This window comes from Myzus persicae, unplaced genomic scaffold (assembly GCF_001856785.1).
Source record: "Myzus persicae strain clone G006 unplaced genomic scaffold, MPER_G0061.0, whole genome shotgun sequence".
In the NCBI taxonomy this organism is placed as follows: domain Eukaryota; kingdom Metazoa; phylum Arthropoda; class Insecta; order Hemiptera; family Aphididae; genus Myzus; species Myzus persicae.
Window position 1 is genome coordinate 85,487 of NW_019100691.1, and position 24,954 is coordinate 110,440.

The 24,954-nt window shown below is 28.6% G+C and overlaps 5 protein-coding genes across 5 annotated transcripts; 2 read left to right on the top strand and 3 right to left on the bottom strand.

The window, feature by feature from the left end:
• Positions 1–1,012: 1,012 nt before the first annotated feature.
• Positions 1,013–7,966, bottom strand: LOC111041897 (inhibitor of growth protein 3-like). The gene is made up of 9 exons (XM_022326352.1): positions 7,939–7,966; positions 7,793–7,864; positions 5,257–5,385; positions 5,062–5,196; positions 4,888–4,971; positions 4,529–4,755; positions 3,399–3,586; positions 3,198–3,330; positions 1,013–1,132 (listed from the first exon to the last, which is right to left on the bottom strand). The coding sequence occupies exons 1-9, from the start codon at positions 7,964–7,966 to the stop codon at positions 1,013–1,015; spliced, it is 1,116 nt and encodes a 371-aa protein (XP_022182044.1).
• A 4,763-nt stretch (positions 7,967–12,729) lies between these two features.
• LOC111041837 (thioredoxin C-1-like) lies at positions 12,730–14,879 on the top strand. The gene is made up of 4 exons (XM_022326279.1): positions 12,730–13,016; positions 13,236–13,329; positions 13,758–13,881; positions 14,630–14,879. The coding sequence occupies exons 1-4, from the start codon at positions 12,947–12,949 to the stop codon at positions 14,759–14,761; spliced, it is 420 nt and encodes a 139-aa protein (XP_022181971.1). The 5' UTR covers positions 12,730–12,946; the 3' UTR covers positions 14,762–14,879.
• Positions 14,812–16,321, bottom strand: LOC111041821 (uncharacterized protein C7orf50 homolog). Its single transcript, XM_022326261.1, has 2 exons — positions 15,232–16,321; positions 14,812–15,057 (listed from the first exon to the last, which is right to left on the bottom strand). The coding sequence occupies exons 1-2, from the start codon at positions 15,865–15,867 to the stop codon at positions 14,863–14,865; spliced, it is 831 nt and encodes a 276-aa protein (XP_022181953.1). The 5' UTR covers positions 15,868–16,321; the 3' UTR covers positions 14,812–14,862.
• Positions 16,322–16,779: 458 nt separating this feature from the next.
• LOC111041830 (probable dolichol-phosphate mannosyltransferase) lies at positions 16,780–18,738 on the top strand. The gene is made up of 5 exons (XM_022326271.1): positions 16,780–16,991; positions 17,654–17,753; positions 17,809–17,919; positions 17,982–18,172; positions 18,264–18,738. Exons 1-5 carry the CDS (start codon positions 16,897–16,899, stop codon positions 18,481–18,483), a joined length of 717 nt encoding a protein of 238 aa, XP_022181963.1. The 5' UTR covers positions 16,780–16,896; the 3' UTR covers positions 18,484–18,738.
• A 652-nt stretch (positions 18,739–19,390) lies between these two features.
• Positions 19,391–21,092, bottom strand: LOC111042114 (histidine triad nucleotide-binding protein 1). Its single transcript, XM_022326614.1, has 3 exons — positions 20,819–21,092; positions 19,791–19,895; positions 19,391–19,643 (listed from the first exon to the last, which is right to left on the bottom strand). The coding sequence occupies exons 1-3, from the start codon at positions 21,047–21,049 to the stop codon at positions 19,479–19,481; spliced, it is 501 nt and encodes a 166-aa protein (XP_022182306.1). The 5' UTR covers positions 21,050–21,092; the 3' UTR covers positions 19,391–19,478.
• Positions 21,093–24,954: the final 3,862 nt, after the last annotated feature.

Genomic DNA, 24,954 nt, shown 5'->3' on the forward strand with positions numbered 1-24,954 from the left:
GAATTCTCAATCATTTTTGTGGTAGGTGACTCAATAATTACTTGAATATAATAAAAAAAATTAGTTATACATGTATGAGCTTAATCAATGTTGCGAGTGGATCTGGGAGAAAATAAATGTTGCGCTGATATCCCCTTAACAAATTCTTGTGCTGTAAATTATAATAAATAAAAACAAGATTTAAAATGTAGACAGATATTTCTTTCTACAATGTAAGCATAATAAACCTAATAAATATGTTTCTTTTTGTATTACATGCATGAATAGAATTTGAAAGATTATTTATAAAAGTTAAAATTATGCTGCACAATTATGATTAATCTGTTAATCAATTAGTCATATTAAATCAAAAATTCAAATAATTTGGCAATTGACTTAATTGAAGTATAACTATTGATACTTTGTTATCATCGTATTGTATACAATTAATTATTAATTCATTTGATGTAAATTAATTTTATTCAGCTAATTTCAAGGATATTACACTCATGCTAATGTAGGTAGATTTCACATTTACATTCTATTAAACTGATGCGAGATTCATGAAATTTCACTAGCAGAGATTAAACATTACAATAATATGTATTATGTGTCTAACCAATAAATGAGATAATTCTGAAGACCAACTGATTATTTTCATCAATACTTAAATATTCTTCTAAATTAATATTTTAATATTGTAACTCTAAACAAATTAAATTATATAAAAATTATAATTAAATATATTTCTTTATGAATAATAACATTTTTTTCTATTTCCTGAAAAACTAAAAACAATATTATATAAATATAAAAATCAGTTTTACATTTTTTTTAAATAATTTATTAAATTTACATATTATATCAATAATAGATACAAGGAAAACCTTAAAAATGTTTTGTAAATTGACATTTTGAGTTCATTCTGTTTTTTTTTTCACAAAAAATATTGGGTTCAATTATATTAGGTTAAAAAAAAAAAATAAATAAGTACACAATAATAGTTTTAAATAAATGCGGTTTTTCATGTTTTTCATGTGGTTTTTCGTGATCTACGACTCTTCATTGTTGTAATACATTGGGGACAATACCATTTACCTTTTGGTGGATCTGTTATACCGACACATTCACAATGATACCATTCATATGGACACTGCAAGAGAGAATATTATTAATTTAAATAAACATACATGAAATAAGAGTGATGAATAAATGTTGTTTTCTTTTTAAACTTAAGCCTGGGGTGCCAATGTTATGTTGTCTACAAAAATACACTTAAAAGGAAGTCATACCAATATATGTTGTCTCTATCTTACTCAAGCACAAATTTTTGTTCACAATATTCAATAGTGTGCTTTTATTTTTTATATTTGAGGCTATTGACCTATTATAACATTCAAATGTAAGATCATTATCTAGGCCTCCCAAGAACGTTTTTATCGATATTATTAGTTTTAAGTTATGACCTTTTTGTATTATACATTTTAAAACAATCATAACTAACTTAAAAATAATAATATCAATAAAAGGCTATGTGGGGCCCTAGATAATAATCTTATTCTTAAATTGTATAATAGTCAATTAACTTTAATATCAGATCTAACAGCACACTATTGAATCTGGTGAACAAAAATTTGCTATATTGTACGTGTGTAAGACAGAGACAACACATGCAGGTATAAAGTCTAAATAACTGGAATAATAGTCCCAAATTATAGAACCAATCAAGTTTGAAATTTTTGTTTTAAACTAATAGAGGGGAATATTCCACAGGCTGCAGCACAATAAAGTCAGTTTTTTTATTTTTGAACCTTAAATTCAATTAAAAGACAGTTTTTAATTCTTTTCTTCAACAATTATACAAGGTCTGAGATTTTTAATTGTGAAGTAATTTTCGTGGTATAAAACATTATAATTTATATTTATTCCCCTAATAGGTATTAGGCAGTAGATTAATGGAGACATTTTAAAATGAAGGTGGCAACTAAAATATATAATATATTAATACATTATTTTCAAATTTCACAGCATTTTGGTAGGTCCCTTAAATTAATTTAAACTAGAATTAAACATTAAATTATGTTCAGTTATCCTAAATCGTTTGAATTCCTTGTGATAGTATGTATTATTTCCAGTTGATTAAACGCTTTAGAACTATTGACACTTGACAGGGATAAAATATGATTCAGCGTTAAAGTAAAATAAACTGTTTTTGGTCTAAACATCTATATAAATGGAAAAATCTTGAAGAGTCTGCGACATTAAAAGTAGTCTCTGAGTATTGCGACCCACACTCCTTACCTTATCTGATAGCCTAGGGATGCTCAACATAAATTGTTTTTTATTGCATTCAACAAAGCTACCACCATGCAACGCATATTGGGGACCACTGAGGTGCAACAGACACTAGTTATATAATGAATGATGGTTACATTATTTAATGTTATTAAGAGTTGAAATAATCTTAAAGAGCTCGCCAAGCAATAACATCCCCTGACGCTATAAAACTTAATGGCTTTACTCTACACGACGCCAAATCTTTATCTAAAACAATCACAAGCAACATATGGCTTCGGGCTTGGAGACTAGGTTCTACAAAACTGAACGAAATCAAAAACACTACTCTAACATGGCCCTCTCCACCGAACATATCTAGGAAAACAGAAACGGCAATCAACAGAATGCGAATTGGGCACTCATCGTTGACTCACCAACACCTGATGAAGAGGGAAGACCCCCCTATCTGCACAAGCTGCGGCACACAGCTCACAATCAAACATATCATCACAGAATGCCGCCAATTTGACAGAGAAAAACAGGAAGCAGGAGTACCCCTCATTCTCGCCGAAGCCCTCCAGCCAGCCAACATTCAAAACACGATATCAATTATAATCAATTCTAATTTAATTAACCTTCTGTAAAATAATTTGTATATTAATATTAAGCAATTACCTTCCTTTGTAAACCCATAAATTTGTAGTAGCCAATGGCCCTAGATGCCGAGGCTTTTATTAATAAAAAAAAAAAAAAAAATCTTAAAGAAATATTCTATAAATTAAATAGATATATAATTTTTAATATTGACTATTCATCACTTGTATTAAACTAACTTGAATAATAACAGATATGAGTATTTAAATAGTTGTTTACATTTTGGATTAATAATCTAATGTATTGACTATTGATATATTATTCTTATATTGATTTTTTATAATTACCCCTTTATTATCACAAGCAACCATTGTACCATAAGCAACTTGATTACATATACAATAACGAGGTTCATTTGGATCAATTGGTTCATCCACATCTTCTTCAGTGGACATCTGTGAATTTTGAGTACCACCCCGCCTACAATGGATTTCCCAAAAGATTGATTAAAACATCAATAATATTGATAGGATTTGCTTATGATTTACCTTCTATGTTTTCTGGTTCCATCCATATTAGGATTGACTAAATGTGCAACACCAGCTAATTCCTTACTAATAGGCAATTCTGATGGCAGAACACCAGAAGCAGAGCTCATTTGACCTGTCAATGTAGCACCAGAATTAATTGCTTCAAGAGATGCTTTTAAACTAGCCGTCCTACGGCCTTGAGACAACTAAAAATAATACAATTTACTGTTAAATATTAATATTGAAATTATTAACAAAATTAATATGGGTTTAAGCAATTTCTATGCATTTCAAAGAAAATAAATACTTATATTTAATGCAATTTTAATAGTTTGGTAGTGTAAAATTAATAAAAATGTTATGAATAAAGAGATCTTAAAAACTCTAGATTACACGATAATAATATAATAATATAATAATATCCATGAAAATTCTTGAAATTTGTGTTTTTGACCACATATTAAATTATTTAAATTAAAACTCGATAAATTGAAACAATTATGATTAAAATCAATCACGCTTATCATCGGCTTATAATACAGAACCCCAATTTAAAAATAACCCCTGATTGAAATTTCATAAAATTATATTATCGACATTAGATTGTGTACAGTTGGGATTCATTTTTAATATTAGTTTATCACCTAATAATAAGGTACTTAAGTTAGATTTCATAGGTACATTTTACAGTCTTGAAATCAAATTGAAATAAACAAATTTCTTAAAGCCTGGTATTTTAGACCGTGAAGCGTGTCTGATCTAGGATTAACCTGGAGTATAACATGGGACAACTTAATAGGTTATTTTTTGGTAGAGACATGAACCAATTCAAAACAAAAATTCAATAATATCACTAAATGAAAATAAAAAATCTCAATTCTTAAAACGGTAATTACTAGAAATACCACTTTTAAAGAAATTCATAAACTTCCTAGTTTTACTCACCAATAATTAAATTTTTATCAAAAAATAAATTTATAAAGAATTATAATAAGTTATAAATTATAGAAAGAATAAACTCCTTAAATTGACTAGTTATTCTTCTTTGTTAAATTTAATTTAGTCTAAAACAGTAATATCCATTTTTAATTGTTAAATCTCTCATTAACAATCCTTATATTATTTAAACTAATTATATAGTAAATTACTTGTTGCGTAGCAACAATAGCTTGGGATGCAGCTGCTGCAATTGCAGGGCTTCCAGCTCCCATATGTCCCAATGTGTATGCAAGTGAAGATGGGACCATTCGAGAGTTTGCAGGACTTGTATCACGGCGTGAAGGTGATGCAACGTCACCACTACTAGTAGAATTTGAAGCTATTGAAGTTGATTTTTGTTTAGAAGTGCTAACATGGTTTAATGCTTCTTGTTTATCTGGAACAACAAAAATGATGTTGGTATTGAACGAAATTTTTTTTTTAAATACTTTTAAATAGGTAACTACTACCTAGTACTTTAAAAAAACAAAAAATCATAACTGACTAAATAAATGCTTTAACTACCTACCACCAAAAAGACATCTATTCAATTGAAACTTATTTTCTTTTTGATTGGGAATTATTATATTACTTTGTTCTGAATCCAAACTTCCTACAATAAAAAAAAAATGATAAAATATGATAATTGATAGAATATTGTACCCATTGTAACTTAATAACAAAAATAATTTTAACTTTTTACTTTTTTCAATAACTCCAGTGATACCACTATTATCAGCTTCTAGTTCCATTTTAAATTTGTGCAATTCATGATCTAACCGTCTCAAATATTTTGACATAAGTTCATGCATATGGTTAGCCAACATAACTTTTTCCTCTAAAATAAATACATTTGAGATTATGATGTAAAATAAACACTAAATTAATATAAATTTACCAGATTGTTCGACAGATTTTTCTCCTTCTTTCATGATTGCTTTAAAATTATTTTCTAATTCTTCTGGTTTCATACTATCTGCTTTTAAAAACAATGTATCCACATTTTTTTTTATGCAATCCATAGAGTCTGAAATACATTTAGTTACATTTTACAATATTTTTTTGAAGTTAATTGAATATAATATTAAACATTTTATATTAATAAAAGGCGCAAATAATGTACTTTACTCCGCCCTCCACGGATTTTGAAACATTTTATTATAACCAATTTTTAAAATACATGGGGGGCGAGGCAATGTGCATTTTAGCCTGTCAAAATTCAGTATAGTTAAGATTTAAGAACAATGGTGCAATCAGAATTTGTTGCTCGGTTTCAGAGTTATAACATAATTTATCTAGCTTCATATTATCTGCTTTTAAGAACAATATATCCAAATTTATTTTTATAAAATCTAAAATACATTTTACAATATTTTTTGAAGTTATTTGAATATAATATTAAACATTTTATATTAATAAAAGGCGCAAATAATGTACTTTACTCCGCCCTCCACGGATTTTGAAACATTTTATTATAACCAATTTTTAAAATACATGGGGGGCGGGGCAATGTGTATTTTAGCCTGTTAAAATTCAGAATAGTAAAGATTTAAGAACAATGGTGCAATCAGAATTTGTTTCCGTGTTACAACCTAATGAAGCTATGGATTTTGCATATACATTATACACAGACATTTTTATTTATCACACTTGTCTTGAAACTTTTTTTATTAATTGTTTTTTATGCAGAATTTGATGGAGCAATCAGCTTTTGGCCGCCATACTTACTTTTATTGTGTATAAAAGTAGAGTCTTAAGTTGTGCTTATTGGAACAATTTAAAAACCTAGTATCAAATTCCATAATTGAAAAAAGGCTGATGACACTAAAAGAAATGTTTGTGGTCAATCATAATATCATATAAAGAAATAATATCTAAATAAGACATTTTAAGTACAAATTATAAGAAAAGTTTATGTGCAAAGGCAAATATTGTGGCCAAAATTACGAAGTAAGTATTTAAATTTAATTTATCTCAAAACAAAAGTATAAGATTAATAATATTAAAATATGTTTTATCACAGTATTGGGTACTTTTATTCATAAAGTATACAAATATTAGGATAATTAAAAATGTACCTAACATACCTGACATAATTAATTATAAATGACAAAACTATGTATTATACTATATATATCATGTTAAATATTATTTTGATTATATTATAAGATTATTCAGATTGAAGGGCATAAAATTCAATTTTTTTTTCTTAAAAATTAAATTTTATATATTTCAAAGATATCTATTTTTTTGATCTTATTTTTTAAAACAATCCAGGAAAAAAATATTAAAGTTTGATTAAACCATACGATTCTTTTGCTAGGTAAAATATTAACTATTATGATTCTTAGAATTCAAAATCATAATTATTTGCTCCAACTTGGTCGATTTTCATTTAATTTTAATATAATTTTAAAAAATATGATCAGCGGCTATGTTGAAAATATTTTTATTTTTTTTTTATAAATATGATTTTTATTTTGAAATATTACAATCCATACAGGTGTACAAAATGTTGAAAATTAAAACTCAGTTGCATTAAAAATTATTTTTTGTAGTTTTTGAATTTTTGAAAAAAAAAAAAATGGAATCTTATGCCATTTAATCAGAATTTCCATATTAATTACTATAAAAATAACTGCATTTAAACATATTAATTTTTCATTGTGATACTCAGAGTGATAGGGGACTTTTGGGACAAACTCTATATATAGGCTCCGTTTGGGAAACTTGATGGAAGGACATCTCAGTTAGAAGCTCGGTCTAATCTATATAGTATATAGGGGGAATGTTAGGGTTTAACAAATAGGTAACTCCCTACGCCTATCAGCTCTGATCGTCAAACGTCCTACAGACCTCTTGGTTGTGGCCTCTGCTCCCAAACCCCAGAGGAATGGAAATTTCAACAAGTAGTCACTCACTTCGCCTATCAGTTTGTATCAAAAAACTCGAAGTCCTCTAGACCCCTCGGTTGGGGGCTCGTCTCAACCTAGATGATGGGAAAATGATAGTTATAACAAGCAGTAGGGTACTCTCTACGCCTACCAGCTTCGGTAGTACTAACTCAAGGTTAAATGGCCTCTTGATTGGATGGTCTTTTTATTTAGACTTATTATACACAAGACCAATAAAATAAAAAAGGTACATTTTTTTTTGATGCACCTTAAAAATAAATACAGTGGTAAACAACTGATACCTCCGTCAAATTCAGCGTATAAAAAAATTGTATGCTCCAGAAAAATTCAAAATCATGAGAGGCCAGGTGAAATAGAGGGCTGCGTATGCGCTAAACGAAAAAATTATTGTAAAATCCCTAACTTGATGAGGTTGTAACTTCAAACGAAGTCTAAGCGACAAATTTTAATAGCACCATGAAATTGGCAAGCGGGAACTAAGCTGCATTTACACCATACAGATTTAAGTAGAGTAAATACTTTCTACTTGTAAGTCCATTTCCCTCATTTTTGTGAAACGATTTCTCATCTCTTGTGGCAAGTGTTCGATATCTTGAAACAGATAAAATAAGTTAATGACATGAATTGGTATGTTGGGTATTGAAAATAGTATATATTCTACTTACTTTCGAGATAATCTTCTAAATATAACATGGTAAGCTAGATCGAAAATAGTATCCAATGAGTGTATAATGTTTTTATTTTATCTATTCCAAAAAAAAAAAAAAAAGAAACAAATAAAAACAGCAAAATCTATAAACATGCGTTATTTTGTTATAGTCAAAATGTTGTTTACAATAAAGAAAATGGTGATTTGTTAGTAACAGCGTCGCTTACCATTAACCATTACCGTGGTCACAAACTCTTACATAAAATCAGAATTGATTAAAAGGGAGGCCAGATCAACACTGGGAGCGCTGTCGTACCATATGTTCTATAGAATAATAATTATTATTATTACTCTATGAACTACTCTTCGACCATATTATCCGATTATTATAAACTATATAACCAAGTGATCAAGACTTCAAGTATATAATGTTTAATAAGTTGAAGGTCTTACCGATGACAGATGAGTGATGGTTAGGCCTTAGGCGGGTTCCTAGTGGAGTCGGGATACTATTATGAGATAGTATGTATTTTTTCGACGTTTCGTATTTTCGTATAAGTTTTACTTAAAGTGAAAAATATTGGAATATATTTGATAATATGAGTGAAATTTGTACTTACCAGAATATACAGTTACCTATGTCAGAGTATAAAGTTTCTATAACAAAATTAATTTATTATAAATAATAAAATTACAACTAAACATCCCACATCGAACGGCAGAAATTATCTTCACCGGGGCGCGTTTTGTTTATCTGTTTTCCCAGGGTGAACTGTTATTTGTTGACGTTGCCCCAAAAGGGGTGGAGAATTGGGTGGTGATTTTTTCAACTTTTTGCTACACTAGCGCTAATATAACATTTATATATTTATATATATAACATTTTATCAGAGTTCGTGGTTTTGCCACTCTTCGATAGCAAGAGCGCTAGTGCCGTAAAAAGGAGGTAAAACCGCTTGGAACTGCCTTCCTTTATCGCTAAACCACGATATAGGCAATCATTTTTATGTAAATTCAGTTTTCTACGAAATCGATTTTGATATTTGGTGCAACTCTAAAAAATAAAAATATTTATACAAGCAATTTTAAGATTATTCTTACATGTTTAAATTAGCATTTTCTATACGTCATAGCCCACACTCCATAAGCGCAATTTGGGCATGACTCCAAAAATTGGTATTTTAAATGAAGTATTTTTTTTTTTTTTTTTTTTTTTTTTTTTTTTTAGAAATTCCTAGCTGGAAAAGCTATCTAAGCCTATTGATAATGTACATACAATTTTCTTTTTACATAAGTGCGATAAAAGTGCTAAAATTAAGTTGAAGATATTATTAAACAATAAATATTAATAAGATACAATATTAGTATTAAGTATAGGTTAAATCTAGAATTTTTCTGGCTTGATGTATACGATATGTCGGGATTGGTGGTAGGTCATTTGATTCGGTCGTGGGGTCTTCCTCTCTTGAGACGGCGAATTTTTGGTGGTCTTTCGACTAAGTTGTAGTGGGCGGCGCCATTTGATTTCGTAAGAGAATGAAAGAATCTATTTGCTAGATGATTTAAGTGCTCGTCAATAGTAGGGATGTTTAAGTCCTTATGCAGGGCTTTGTTACGTACGAAACAGGGTGCATCAGTTATTATGCGGAGTATTTTGTTTTGAAAAATTTGAATTTTATTTAAGTGGCTATTGGCACAGCTGCTCCATATAGGACTTGCGTATAATATTAACGGTCTCAGTACTTGCTTATATATAATAAGAGAACATTTTTTACTAATAGTTGATTTTCTATTTAGTATTGGGTAAAGAACCCCTAGTCGTTGGTATGCTTGCTGAAGTTTAGCCGATATATGAGGCCACCAGTTTAGTTTCTTATCGAGGATAACGCCTAAGTATTTTACCGACGATTTCCAACCTATTGGCTCGTTGTCAAACTTTACTGGTTGAGGTGTTTGTGTTCTGCGTAGGGAAAAAAATACCGCTTGACTTTTTGATGGGTTTATGATAATTTAAATGAAGTATTAAATCCTTCATTAGTTACCTATCTAATCTACATAATTCAGTTAACGTTGTTTGAAGTAATTATTTTTTGTGAAGTTAAAGCAACGATTTATTATTAGTGTGTCTTCCATTGTAGATATCGGGTCCAACCGCAGAACATAATAAATTTTTTTATAGTATTACAAATTTGAAATAAGTCATTATAGACCATAATGACCTTACACTAATTAGTAATTTAGACAATTTAGTTAAGGTCTATGCTAATTAATTGCTTAATATAATACATATTACATTGAATATAGATATAGGTACTCAATGATAATACTGATACGTGATAACGTTTCGATTTATTTATACCACAGTTTAAGATATTCCTACGAGATTTAACCTACAGTGTAGGTAAAGGATACTCGATAACATAGATTCTGAGCGGAGTGATGAATTTATCGATTTTACAATGATGTGGGTTTTTATATTAAGATATTTAATTTATTCATTCATATTTTTTTGTGTCTGTCATCATGGTTTCTTGCAGTAAAAGTTCTTCGATTTTCTTCAACAGCAACTTTTCTGGTAGGAAAGTGAATTTAGTTGGTACATTCGGAAGGTCAAATTTAAAATTGCCAATAGTTTTCAAAAGCAACAGGAAAAACGGGAACTTTCACGCAAAACCAGTTTTTGCAAAAGTCGATTTTTGTTTTTACTCGAACTAAAATGGCAGTAGATGCATACACTTTTCAATATTTGTGTAAGCATTTTCCATACACCATAAAATGTTTAATATTTTGATTTGTGTTGAACTACTTATAGGCATATAAAATGTTCTATTATTATTCGTTTTTTTTAAACTAAAGTCGATAAAAAATTGTTCGCTTAGTCAAAAAACACTGTGAATGTAATAAAAGGTTCGTAGTAAGTTGTTGTTTATAGAAATTCAAAAAAAAGTTGAGTATAAATTTTTTATGAGTGTTTAAGTTTAGAATTTTGACAAAATTCGTAAAAATCACGAAAATTAACAAATTTTATTTAGTCAGAAATTCATAAAAAATGTTCTCTTTACCTCTAAAATCGAAAATTGTATACAAGATAAAAAGAGGACCAAGTTTCTCTACCTTTATCAAAATAAAAAAAATTTCTACCGGAAAGTCAAATTAAATTTTTATGAGAGTTTTAAGTTCAAATTTTTACAATATTGTATATTCAATCGATTTCTTTTGTAGAGAATTTCTTATTTTGTTGTAACTCAAAAACAAATTACAAATGTAAATAATAATTACAATTGTAAACATGCACTTAAAATGTACACCAAATGTTTATTTCATCACTTCATATACTTGTTAAAATTTTCAAAATGTTGACTCGTTTTAAGCTGTTGGTGGACATTTTCAATTTTCATTTTTTGCCATTTTTTTTCCATAAATGTCAATAAAGTAAATAAAAATTTCAGTATTGGACTATTAAATGTATATAAGTATATTATGAATTATGTCAATTGTGGTACATTATATTTCATAAAGAAATATATTTTAAAGGTGTTTGAGCCCCCCCCTCTCTGAGTTTTTTTCATTTAAATATATGTAAGGTCCCTCAAAGTCAAAAACTTATACTGTGCCTATGAACCGAACAATTTTAACATATTTTTTTAGTAGTGATATTATGTAGTGTAGGTATCCCTAAAACGCCATGTTATTTTTGTTCAATTTATGACATTCGAATTGGCATTTCTGAGGGAAATTCCATTAAAACCTTTCTTTGGTTAAGATAGAACCGTTGAGTAAACTTTTTACTTTAAATACTGTAATTGTATGACCACATATTTCATATATTCTGTTTCTATAATATGCGTATGACCAACATTACTGTGTTCAAAATGTAATTATTTTATTTAATTTTTGTATACATTTATTTATTCAATTTGTCTTTTAATGTTGATTACTCTTTTTGGAGGTTCAGAACAGAGATGGGTCGTTCGCGAACGACCTATTTCCATTGAACTATTCACCCGAGCGAACGATAAGTCCCATCTCTAGAAGTCTAGACCTCAGAACAATTTACTCATGATAATATTATGTAATTATGTAACAACAGCAGTGGGTATTGTCGTATTGGTCAATCCTAGGTTGAATGATAGGTATCAGGTATAAGTGTGTAACCAAATATTGTAATATTATACGATCGACAATCGTGTTAAGTAGGACGTACACCAGGTATAACTTACTGTACACCCGTTAATTATGTAATATCGTTGATTATAAGTTTATTTATAATCAATGGTAATATACTAATATCACAGTATAGATTCTGTGATATTAATACGTAATATCAATGATATACAACATGGTATGATCGTATAAGTCCTGGTGTCAGTCCGCGCAATACGTCACCTGCTTACCCATTTATTTTATTACTATACATCTATACACAATCATGTCATACGTCCAGTGGTCGAAATGGCTCAAGATAAGTGGAGGGATGCCTTACAATTCAGATTTAGGCCTAAACGAAAAATAAAAAGTTTTCTTATACATAGGTATAAATATAAAAATCATAATAATTATTTCATTTTAACACAAGTCTTAGGAGGAATGCGTTATTCTAGACAAAATAAGTAGAGGGATGAAAAAAGTAGAGGGATGTCATCCCTCCGTAACCCCCCCCACTTCAACCACTGCATACGTCAATACCGAAGGATCCGGCCGTCAAAATGTTCAGATCATACCATGTTTGCTTATATAAATCATATGCGGTATCATGGTATTATCATGGTATTATCACATAATAGATACCATAATTATATCGGAGTTGTAGTGGCGGAATGATAATTCTCATTTCTCATAACTTGGTACTCATAGATCGTAATTCGTATTTCGTACATAGTTGGTACTTAGGCTCAGGTACTATAGATACAAGATAGGTATTACTTATTTTGTACCTACTGAAAATCGAAACTATAAGAAACAGCATTTTTAAGTTTTCATTAGTGTAATAACTTTAATATTTTAGTATACATAAAAATTTAACCATGTTTTTAAACATCGCCAAAAATATGTCGCTTACAAAAATCATTACAAGAACATTCAGGACAACCACAAGTAATATTATGTTATTAGAGTAGAATATTTCCTCAATGCCTGAACAAATGGGATGGTCCAATAAATAATATAAATATATTATATATTAATAATAGTCATTAGACATTGATTTATATTTTTTTGTTTAGTGTATATTTATTTTATTCTTTTCCATTGCCAAAATTAATTATTCCAAAAAATTAATAGTTATTAATATTATTTAATTTTTTCTCATTATAGCTAGACACAGAATAATTAAAATTCAAGATCAAGAAGACTTTAATAAACAAGTACTGAATAGTAAAGAGCCTGTGGTGATAGATTTTTTTGCTACGTATGTAAATATTTTTTTCACTTATAAATAGTAAAAACTTACTTCTAAATATATTAGTTAGAATTTTTTTAATGCATTTAAATATTATGTAAATGTAACAATGTCATTTGTTTTGTCTGCAATAAAAAATAATATTTTTTTAAAATACATATTAATTTGCTACAGTTATTTTATAATTGTTATTAATTTTCGTATGAGTGTAGTCATTTCCTTATAAAATTATTTGAAAAATTAAAATGACACACTTGATTGTAAATAGAGCTAAGTTAAAAAAAAATCATTATAAATAATACGTTTGTTTTGTATCTACTCTCAATTTTTTTTTTAATATTCTAAATGTCATATAATCAATTTAAATAATTTTAATATGACTACTATATATTTTAAATAACTGTATTAAAATGGTAATTTTTTTTAAAATCTTTTAGATGGTGTGGACCATGTAAAACGTTACTTCCTCGAGTGGAAAAAATAATAGAAGAACATAACGGTTCAATTCATCTTGCCAAAGTTGATATTGATGACAATGCTGAAATTGCCATGGAATATGGTGTAAGTTCAATATCATAAAGACTACAGAGTGATTATTTTATTAGCAAAAAAAATTATTGTTAAAATAAAAAAAAAATTAGTTAACTCCTTGTATCAAAAATACTACATTTTTTTTTTAAAATCATAATCTTATAAAAGTATACCTATGTTATTTGAAATTGAATTACAAACAATTAGTAAGTTTTTAATAGGTTGTAACTTATTACTTGGAATTATTTTACATTTTTGTTGACTGGATTTCTGGCCCTGGGTAATTTTACGAACTATTCACTCTACCCATCTAAACCCTCAATTTTTAATAATAAGTTATAAGGAACCATTTATTTGAAATACATTTTTTGCATAAAAATCCTAAGAAAGATTATCTACATATAATATCTTATATATTATAACTTGATTAACTATAAGCTAACATACTCAAAGATTTTTTTATTTTTATCATCTCTTAAAAATCAAAGTCAAATAATTTAAAAGCTTATTATTTACAATTGACTCTTAATTGAAGAGCTGAACCCTAAACATCCTAATATAATGTATTGTTACATCTTGAACAATACTCTCATTTACTTACTTTATTATGCTTGTTAACTAACAGTTTAATTTAAATAACCTAACAGTTTATTTCTGTAACTAAACTATTATCCTGAAATACATTAATAAAGATATACAAACGTCGTAAAAGAAATATTTATTCAAAAACATTTAAACTAGTGTAACATTATTTTAAATCAATGAAATGTTTTTTTAGGTATCTGTTGTACCAGAACTGGTATTAATGAAAGATGGCAAAGTTCAAGGAAAAATGATTGGACTACAAGATGAAGATAAACTTAAACATTTTATTTCTAAGTTAACTGAGCCAACAATAGAAAAAAAATAATATATTTAATTTATGAAATTGTGTTATATAGGTAATTGGAATCAGTTAGATTTATGGTTTTAATGTTGTTTATTCAAAAAAAATAAATATGATTAAATGTATCAGTCAAACATTTGAATAATGGTCCTTGCTCGTTGATATTTAACTTCTTGCGATGAATTTAATTCCTGTTGCCCTTCATTGGAAGATGAAAATTCTGAGACAACTGTATTAGCGTTTTGAAGAATTATACTGCGACTCTTACCTTCGATAGTTTGAAGGTATTCTACTAAAGTGTCAAAATGTTCTTTAGATACCTAGAATAAAAATGTTATTTTATTATTTAACTTTGGTATTCAAACTTAATACTTTTACATCATGATGGAAAAAGATAAAACAAAGATGATAATATATTTTTTGCTAATAACAGAGTTGTACTCCAAATATATGAAGAATTTATTCATGAATAATATAAATGATATAATACTTGCCTTCAGGTGGTCATAAGTGTTTTTAATCAACCAAAGTTGATAAATTTTTTTGAACTTCCAATTTGTACGGTCATTTTTCCATTGCATCAAATACTCCACGGCTCGTTCTTGTCTGGGTGTACTAATAGCAGTAGCATTTTCTTCACATTTTTTTGCATTTTTTTGTTTATTTTTTTTTGACTTCAGCTTCTTTATATAATTCAATTTTTTTCGTTTGTTTAAGCTAATGAGTTTCAAATTGCTAGCACTACTTTTCTGATCATCTTTTTCACTTTTTACATCAGCTGCAAAAGTTACTCTCTTCTTTATAGGTACTTCATATTCAAGACTTTTATCATTATCTGTAGATTTGCGTTTTTTCTTATTACGTTTTATTTCAGTGGTTGACTTTATTGACTCATCATTATTCATATTTTTTTCATCACCATTCTCCCCAATAAATAGATTTTCAGGAGCTGTGTGTTGGTTTTGCTCTTTGTCAGTTATGGAAGGTTCTTTGCAAATATCATCTGCATCAGTTTTAATGTAAGTGTCTGCTGACGGAGTAACATGCTTGGATTTATTCTTTTTTTTCTTCATTGCAACAATTGGATTTTTTATTTTAAATTTCTTTTTTAGAACACTTTTTAAAGACATTTTGTTTTGGAAAAAAATTAAAACTATTGTCAACAGAAAAACATTGTGGTACAGAAGAAACAAAGATTAAAACTAGTACACTATAAAGTATAAATTGCAATTCTGTTAAATATTTATGTTCTTTATCACTTTGTATTAAATAAGGTAGTAACTATATTACTATAATATAATGCAACAATCAATTTTTGAAAGGTTACTTATTAATGACTATTAAATATTAATCACTGATGAGGGGCAGTAGCCAAAAAAAGATCACTTGTTAATGCAACTTCAGCAGGTGGTATACAATTATAACTATAATAGTATATTACTACAAGTTACAACAGTCAAAAGTCTTTGGTCCATAAGTTGACATGTGACATGTCACATTTTAATATTTTTAGTCTTCAATTCTTGGTTGTCTTCAGTCTTCACTCGTTGAAAAATTAAAATTACTGATAACAAAACTACAAAAGTATCAGTATTCAGTTGCAGTTATTGATTAATTAATAATTTGTGAGACGCTGGAACGCAGGATGTCTCATGTGGGAAGAATTATAATGTTAATTGTATTTTTTGGCCACTGCTCGTAGCACGCCTGCACTTAAAATTTTTGACACCCAGACAGAGAAGTATTTCTTAATTCCTACTAGACAAGCTAGGCTTGCTTAGCACGATCTTAGATTTTGAATGTATGGAAAATGGTGAGTTGAACAACATAGAGAGCTTTTCAACTACTCTTTTAATCACAAGAATGGTAGTGCGGGATAGCAGCCAGCAAAGTAAGATATTTAGATTATTGTATTTTTTCGTAAAGATAGCCTACATCACTGCTAGATATAAATTGTCAAACCGCTCGTAAATCCTTATCTTCTAAGACCGTGGTGGTGATATCACAGAATAATTCTGTGGTGATATCATAACATTATCAAATTATCAATTTTCCACGGTTTAATCTTTTCTATAGTTATGTAGTGTGTACATCATACATGGCATGACAAAATTTATGAATTTTTATGTTTTGACTATAATTTAATAATCATATTTAAGATGCCACTTAAATATTCAATTTTACTACCGACGTATAATGAAAAAGAAAATTTACCCGTTATTGTTTATCTTATCCACAAATACTTGGAAATTAGGTAATACATTTTATTTATTTATAACATGTAAAATCAGATACTATTATAACTAATAAATGTTGATCTATACATTTAATTATATGATTATAATATCTATTTTAGTTATAATTTAATCAAACATTACATTTGATATTATCTAATATTAATTATTTTTTACTCGGAGATGACAATTACTCATCATGATGTACTTCTTCTGTGTTTGAAAATTGTTATTCATTCAGTTACTTTAGGAGTTGGTTGTATATTATGTATTATAAAATAAAATAAACTAATATAGTTATCTATAGAAGTATAGTACCTAAACTAGATGTAGGCTTAGATCTTATATTTTTCTAGAAAATATAGTACAAATAATAACTTAAAATTAATCCAAAATCTATAAGGTAAAAAAGACTATTGCTCCGTCAGTTAAATATCTGAAGGGTCAATCCCCCCTCCCCTCGTAGATTATGCCGATCTATCACAGTATTGATTTAGTTCAAAACTGGTTTTGTTCAAAAAATCCTGGGTTTCCCTATTTCGATTTAAGTCATTGTTGCATATCTCTTGACGTGCCAATAGCAGTTTGTGTGTTCAAAATTTTTATATTAATTTCTAAAATACTGCAGAAAATTATTTGTATTAAAATATAATGACTATACTTATGATACAATTGGTTACAGTGAGATAGAATATGAAATAATTATAATAGACGATGGCAGTCCAGATGGAACTTTAGAAGTAGCCAAACAACTCGAAACCATTTATGGAAAAGATAAAATTGTAAGACATAAATAAATATATTTATAAATCCTAATTTATCATACATTTTGTTAAGTTATTAAGACCCAGAGGGAAAAAACTTGGATTAGGCACTGCATATATTCATGGATTGAAACATGCAACTGGGGATTTTATCATTATAATGGATGCTGATTTGTCACATCATGTAAGTTAAAATGTATTACTATTATTACTTATTTATATTTAATTATACCTTCATTTTTTTAGCCAAAATTTATACTGGATTTTATAAAAAAACAATCTGAACAAGATTATGATGTTGTTACTGGATCACGATATATTGGCAATGGAGGAGTTTCCGGTTGGGATTTTAAAAGAAAGTTAGTTAGTCGTGGTGCTAATTTTGTCAGCCAAATATTGTTGAGGCCCAAAGTATCTGATCTCACTGGTAGTTTTAGGTATTTTTTTTTTTTTGTATAAAATCAAATCTTAGTAACAAATGCTTTAACAATCTGGTGGTAATATACCATATTTGTATTTTGTTTACAGATTATATAAAAAGCCAGTTTTGGAAAAATTGATAGAATCATGTATATCAAAAGGATATGTTTTCCAAATGGAGATGATGGTACGTGCAAGGCAACTAAATTATACTATTGGTGAAGTTCCAATAACTTTTGTAGACAGAGTTTATGGGGAGTCTAAATTAGGAGGATCAGAAATTGTGCAATTTGTTAAGTCTCTGTTATATTTATTTGCTACTACATAAAATATTTCAGTATACTATTTAATATTATATTCAATTTATGTAATTATTTGCTAATATTATAAACGGGGTTATATTGGTTAACAACTACTGGTGTTGACGTTTTAGGTCCAGCAGTTCTTAGGTTAACTGTGGTCCGTCCTCCCTTCATTTGAGTCTGCGGACACTCATATTACTAAATTTTAATAAAAAATGATGTGTATGATTTTATGTACCTATTTTCGTGGTTATAATATTAAATAAGTTATAAAATATTGATTATGATAACATGGAATTTTATAAAAAAAAAAAGGTAATCATAAAAAAATTGATAGTGGGTCTGCCATTTTTAAAAGTGTCCGATAAAGAGAGTTGGAGCTGGTTTTCTTTTTTTAAATACAAAAAAAATAAATGAAATTCGACTAAAACTACAGGACAAGAGCATTTTTCCTGTGAAGTCTCTTTTCATGATATAATTCGTCTATTTATCATATGACCTCCCCCCAAGTAGGCATCAGACAATAATTAAGTGGAAATATTTAAAGGCCATTCAAACGTTAGGCCATTCAATATCATAATTTATAATAAAAAAAGTGTAAGCTATTGGCGTAGTTGTAATGGGTTTTTATTGGGTTGTATTAACATTAGATGAAATCTAAACAAAAAAACCATAACAGGTCACTCAATATTTTTCTCTATAAGGAAAATCTATGAATCAAAAATATGTCTTTGTCAATAAGTAACCATGACATTATGACCAAGAAAAATGTTTGATAAATCAGTTGGAAACATTTTATCATGTATGCAGACCAAAAACATATTTATGTTACAAATCGGAGTATTTATGTAAAATTGAATAAGGATTTGTTTAAATGTAACACCTATATTTTAAATATTTATCTTTCATTGTATTATTAAAAATGCAAAAAAATAATTAAATATGACATTTTGTCAAACTAAATAATTTGCATATACATATTGACAGTTTGGATAAATATTAAATTGAGCATTAATAACAATTAGCCAGGTGGCCATCCTAGTTGGCGACCACCAAGGACATGCAAATGTAAATGATAAACCGATTGAGCTCCATCCTTTCCATTATTAACTACCAAACGGAAACCATCATTCAATCCTTGTTCTTTTGCTACTTTGCTAGCAACCAACATTAAGTGTCCAAGTAACTGAAATCAAAAATAATTTTCAGCATTATTTTAATATATTTATGGAGGCAGTTTTGTAATTTTTTTTTACCTACACAATCAGATGAATACAATAATTAAAGGAGATAGAGCATAATAATATATGTTTTAATTATCAAAGTAAAATACCGTTTCATCAGAGCTTTCAGCGGCAGATAACATTTCAATCGGTTTCTTTGGTATCACCAAAAAATGAACAGGTGCTTGAGCATTGATGTCATGAAATGCAACACACTAATAAAAATAGTAAAATTATAATATACATAAAACAAAATGCCATATAAATAGGAACACATGTATACATGATATATTGTGCTATAAGATATAATTTATATTTATAAATTGTTATATGTTGAATCATTGGATAGTAAGTTAATGATATGATTTAGAATCTACAGTAAAAAAACATCAGTTTTAGGTATACATTACATTTATACAAAAATTACTCAACTACAAAAATAATAATATAAGTCAACATAAACCTGGTAGTACTACTTAAAATATTAGTTTGTTGCTCATGTTTAATACAAGGGAAATGGATACACACCAACAGACCTACTATATTTTTTTTTTCATTCATAATTTGTTATCTATATTATTTACTATTAAGTATTATTATATTATGGTTTTTTGAAATATAATCAACAAAATATTTTAAAACTATAAAATAGTACAATTGTATTTCACTTGCATGGATTTTTTTCTGCCTACTATTATTGGCAGCAACATTTTGTGAACTTCTATTTGACATGTTGATGGATATGCATTTTTATTGATATAGGAAAATGTTTAAGTCTAAGCATGAAAATAACACACATGTTACATCTCATAGTTGCTCACAAGACTTATTCTTTAAAGCAAAAACTACTCACAAAAACATATTTTGTTGTGAAAAACGATATTTAAAAAAATAAATTTTAAGTATCAAAAATAATAAATGATGGACAATTTTTAATGATAATACTTTTAAAAAAACAGTGCCTCTTTAAGCCATGAAAAATAGTCTTCATAGGCCTATCCACCTCGGTAGACGTGTACAAAATGCATAAGTAGTAAATACCTATACATACAGCCAATAGCCATATAAATATATAGTCAATGTTTTAAATTTATCAAATACACAATTTCATCATTACTACTTCATAAGTTACACTTACAAGATCGTCTTCGTATATGAAATTACATGGTATTTCCTTCCTAACAATTTTACCAAAAATTGTATCACCACCAGGTGTAGCGATTGCAGATTTCTCCACTTCGGACATTTTGAATCTAGGACCTGAAAATCTAGTAGAATTATAACTACTTATTCGATAACTTGACTTAGATATATTGCTTATTTGTACTAAAGACACAAAATGTAGTAACTTTCGACTGAGAGCTGACATTGATGAGAATTGATAAAATATTAAAATTAAATGAAAATATGTATGAAAATGCTTATCAAAATTAAACTGAAAAGTTCTCAATGTGATGCACGGTGTTGCCAAATATTGGAAACTTAAATAAAAATGTGATAAAACGTGATAAAAACTGAAAAGTTTATAATGTAGGTACCACGGATATAGATACTAGTATCTATATCCGTGGTAGGTACCAAACTATAGAAAAGATTAAATTTCATCAGTTCTAGTCACGATTAAAATTTAAAGATATAATTACAATAATTACATCTTTAATCGTGGTTCTAGTGTTGACCAAACGCCTAATTAGTAATTACTAAGTTAGTTATATCAATTTATATATCTTCCATAGATCACTCATAGCCCATAGGTCTATTTTCATGACCACATACATCGACTTGATTCACAATTAAATATACCTAAGTACTTAATACAATGAACAATCATACCTTCGTAATTTTTATTAATAAATTTAAAAATAGGTAATAATTAATTTTGAGACTGAGAAATGAGAATTAATCGTTTGGTTTATTGTTTGATTTTTGTTACTTGTTTAGGCAATAAGACACGATAGCTTATAATACAATTAATAAACTAAAACTAATATTATTTAATTTCGTCGATTTAAATAAAAAATGGTTCTTAATATTATAATATAAAATAAAATGTTTAGTTTTAAATTTAGATGTAAAAATAACTACTGACTATGAGGAACTTTGAGTTCGATTGTCAGACCTAATAAGTTTTAGGTATTTTTTTTTTTAAGTTCACAAATTTTTTATTCGATCTGTTACATAAAAAAAAGAACAATAAGAACAATGGATGGTAAATATAAGATAAAATAAATAAAAATAAAAAGACAGATTAGACAGACTGCAGAAGCCTCTCAGCGGAGGTACTACGACGTAGTAAGGATTTTGCAGGTCACGACACCACTGTCTTAAAGATATGGGTACCTATGAATGTTAAAAAGTTTGGTATAAAATATAAATACATAGGAAACTACGAAAAAAATTGCAAGTTTTCAGTAGGTATCTTCTGAATCCAATTTTTACAACATAACGCTATCGAAGTTATAGAATGAAGCATCTTTTTTTGTTCCAAATGAACTTAATATCATAATTAAACTTGGCTTATATTGTCTAGTGCTCTACTGACGTCTACCTCCACGGGGGGGTTAATGCTGGAGTCAAATCTAAAATATTTTATCTATAGAGGTTCGGTTTCATTTTCCACAAATCCCCTCCCACAAAACGGATTTACTAATACATAAGGTCACACGCCACACTAGCTACCGCATGGCTATATTTTTTATTATTATGTTACTCATAGGCGCCATGTGGGATTTTTAGTTGGTGGCTAAAATCGTTTAAACACAATACTACCAAAAATAATTGCTCAATCAATATCACACTCTCAAAAATTAGCAACAATATAGTATTACAAAAAGCCACTATATTTATATATATGCTATAGCATTGGCGTAGAATGATCGAATATATCGGGGCAGCTGAAGGCCCACTATACATTTTCCATGTGCCTTTCGAAGTGTTGGCTCTCTTGGGAATTCACTTATGAATAATGAATTTGTCTTTCCGGTAAACTTTTTTTATTGTTAAATGTAAGAAAGCTTAATCTTGTATAAAAGTTTCAAATCTTAGATGTACTAAGACACGTTTTATGAATTTCTAATACGAATTAGCCAATTGTAAATATTACCTACTCATTTTGACTTCTTAAATTATAGTAAGAAGTTATTACTATTAACAATTTACATGTATTGCCTAATGCCTAATGTCTAGGCCAGCGATTCCCAAAGGGTGTTCCGTGGGACAAAATCAAGGGTTCCGAAAGATGTATGTGAATATTGAAAACAATTATTTTATATTATACTCGGAAAAAAAGTTCACCTAAATAATAGTTACTACGAGTGGTATATAATATTGCTATACAATATTTGTTTTGTAGAAATTGAGATTGGACATTTGTTGTAAGAAAATTAGCAAAATAAAATATGAGGACAGTATATGGCTTCAAAAAATTCTGGGAGAGTCTTCATTCTCTGCCATATAGTTATGCCCTTAAATCATACATTCATATACTTATGTAGTTATGTAGGTAATTCCTAAGTACATTTGTTTTCCTAGGTACCTATATCATAATTACTCATCTATTATCTCATAAAAATAATGGTATATTTTTATTTTACGAGACGTTATTTTTTTTGCAATTTTTATTTTGTAACTTATGTTGTTAAGTACACTAAAAGCGATAATGAAATCAGAATTTAGGACACAGACACAGTTCCGAAGTTAGTATATATAATATGTTAAATAACTTTACAATGTCATAGTTCCCGGTGGACCATCGTGGCCCAGTGGTGTCCTCGACCTACTTGAGGTGGTCTTACACAACAGTGAACAAGTCTAGGGATATTTTCGATTTTAATATCGAAGTGAGCGAGTGACCACGTTCGAATATATATGCTTTTTAATATACGTAAAAAATAATAATCCTCAAAAAAAGTCGTTAAAATGCATGATTTGAAAAATTCATTTGGAAGCTAAATAAGAATTATTGAAATTATCATTTACCAAAAAAAAAAATTACAGACGAACATGCATTCACCATTGCGCAACGATTCATTAGACTAATATTGTAGCAAAATGGGTTTTTAAGGGCTAAATATTAAGTGAAAACTTCGATTAGCCATAACTCAAAAATAACTTAGTGTCCCAAATTTCAATTTCATCAACATTTATTCACCTAAAGAATGTCAATTCCCTCTCAAAAAAGGGTGTCTTGTAATAAGTACTAATGTTCCAAAATAATAAGCTATCAGACTATCAGAGTATCAGCTATAAGTTATCAGCTAATTGCTAATAGCTGTAGAAACTCTTATATAATTATGCAGGGTTATATTGCACATAAATTCATTGTACTTATTACAGTAGTACCTACCGGTATATCAACCCATATAATAATTATCAGTTAATACTTTTTTTTGAAACATTTTTTATCTTGATACCATATAAATATGCACTAAACATTATAGTCGTAATGTCGTATACGTTTTATAGTCTATAATTACAAATATCCGACGAGGATGATGATGATCGAAATTTATTAATTTTCCATCGAACAACGTAACTTAATCTTCTTCTATAGTTCTATGACAAACTTTTCTCTATCTTTCACACTTTTGAAGTTTCTACTACACTACATTCAGGGGCGGCTCCGGAGCCTTGGTTGAGGAGGGAGGGGGAAGTTAAAATTTCACAAAACTTAACAAATAGTATAATAAAAAGAAAACACACATTTTTATAATAATAAAGGTTCTTCATAATGTAGATAGCAGGTACATCGTACACATCGTCATACCTCTATTTACATACTTGTGTATGTCATAATATGATAGCTGATATTATAATATGCTTTTTTTGTTTGTAGTTTTTTTTTTAACAAAATACGGGCTTGGGGGGGGGGCCCTAGGCCCCCCTCCCACTGCAGCCACCCCAGACTACATCATTGATATATTATACAAATTACAAAAACAATTATTGAGTATTTGACGATGTCGTGGCCTGTGCTCTACGGCCTAGACGTCTATATAGTATATTATAGTATTATAGTGCAATTAGTGTTTACAGTCCACGCCAGGAACGGGAGAGCCCGAATATCCGACATCCACCAGCAGCCCGCTGAAATATCCCCACTATTCCGTGACCGACTAACACTAATCCATGGAAGAGACGACCAACAGTCCATGGTCAGTGCCGAAACCGTCACGGGCGTGACGTTCGCGCTTCGGGAAAACTGCAAGTTTTCACGGAAAAAAGTGGGAAAATAAGGTAGATTGAAGGAGAATGTCAGTAAAATGCAACAGCAGA

Excerpts from the sequence above, each read along its gene's own strand:
- LOC111041897 (XM_022326352.1), bottom strand. The coding sequence starts at position 7,966 with ATGTTATATTTAGAAGATTATCTCGAAA. Across the intron at positions 4,756-4,887 it reads GAATAGATGTCTTTTTGGTG|ATAAACAAGAAGCATTAAAC; the intron begins GTAGGTAGTTAA and ends TTGTTGTTCCAG. Across the intron at positions 3,331-3,398 it reads GGAACCAGAAAACATAGAAG|GCGGGGTGGTACTCAAAATT; the intron begins GTAAATCATAAG and ends AATCCATTGTAG.
- LOC111041837 (XM_022326279.1), top strand. The coding sequence starts at position 12,947 with ATGTTTTTAAACATCGCCAAAAATATGTCGCTTACAAAAATCATTACA. Across the intron at positions 13,017-13,235 it reads AACATTCAGGACAACCACAA|CTAGACACAGAATAATTAAA; the intron begins GTAATATTATGT and ends TTCTCATTATAG. Across the intron at positions 13,330-13,757 it reads GTGATAGATTTTTTTGCTAC|ATGGTGTGGACCATGTAAAA; the intron begins GTATGTAAATAT and ends AAAATCTTTTAG.
- LOC111041821 (XM_022326261.1), bottom strand. The coding sequence starts at position 15,867 with ATGTCTTTAAAAAGTGTTCTAAAAAAGAAATTTAAAATAAAAAATCCA. Across the intron at positions 15,058-15,231 it reads ACACTTATGACCACCTGAAG|GTATCTAAAGAACATTTTGA; the intron begins GCAAGTATTATA and ends TTTTTATTCTAG.
- LOC111041830 (XM_022326271.1), top strand. The coding sequence starts at position 16,897 with ATGCCACTTAAATATTCAATTTTACTACCGACGTATAATGAAAAAGAA. Across the intron at positions 17,754-17,808 it reads TTTATGGAAAAGATAAAATT|TTATTAAGACCCAGAGGGAA; the intron begins GTAAGACATAAA and ends CATTTTGTTAAG. Across the intron at positions 18,173-18,263 it reads GATCTCACTGGTAGTTTTAG|ATTATATAAAAAGCCAGTTT; the intron begins GTATTTTTTTTT and ends TTTTGTTTACAG.
- LOC111042114 (XM_022326614.1), bottom strand. The coding sequence starts at position 21,049 with ATGTCAGCTCTCAGTCGAAAGTTACTACATTTTGTGTCTTTAGTACAA. Across the intron at positions 19,896-20,818 it reads TCATATACGAAGACGATCTT|TGTGTTGCATTTCATGACAT; the intron begins GTAAGTGTAACT and ends TATTTTTATTAG. Across the intron at positions 19,644-19,790 it reads CTGAAAGCTCTGATGAAACG|TTACTTGGACACTTAATGTT; the intron begins GTATTTTACTTT and ends TTTTGATTTCAG.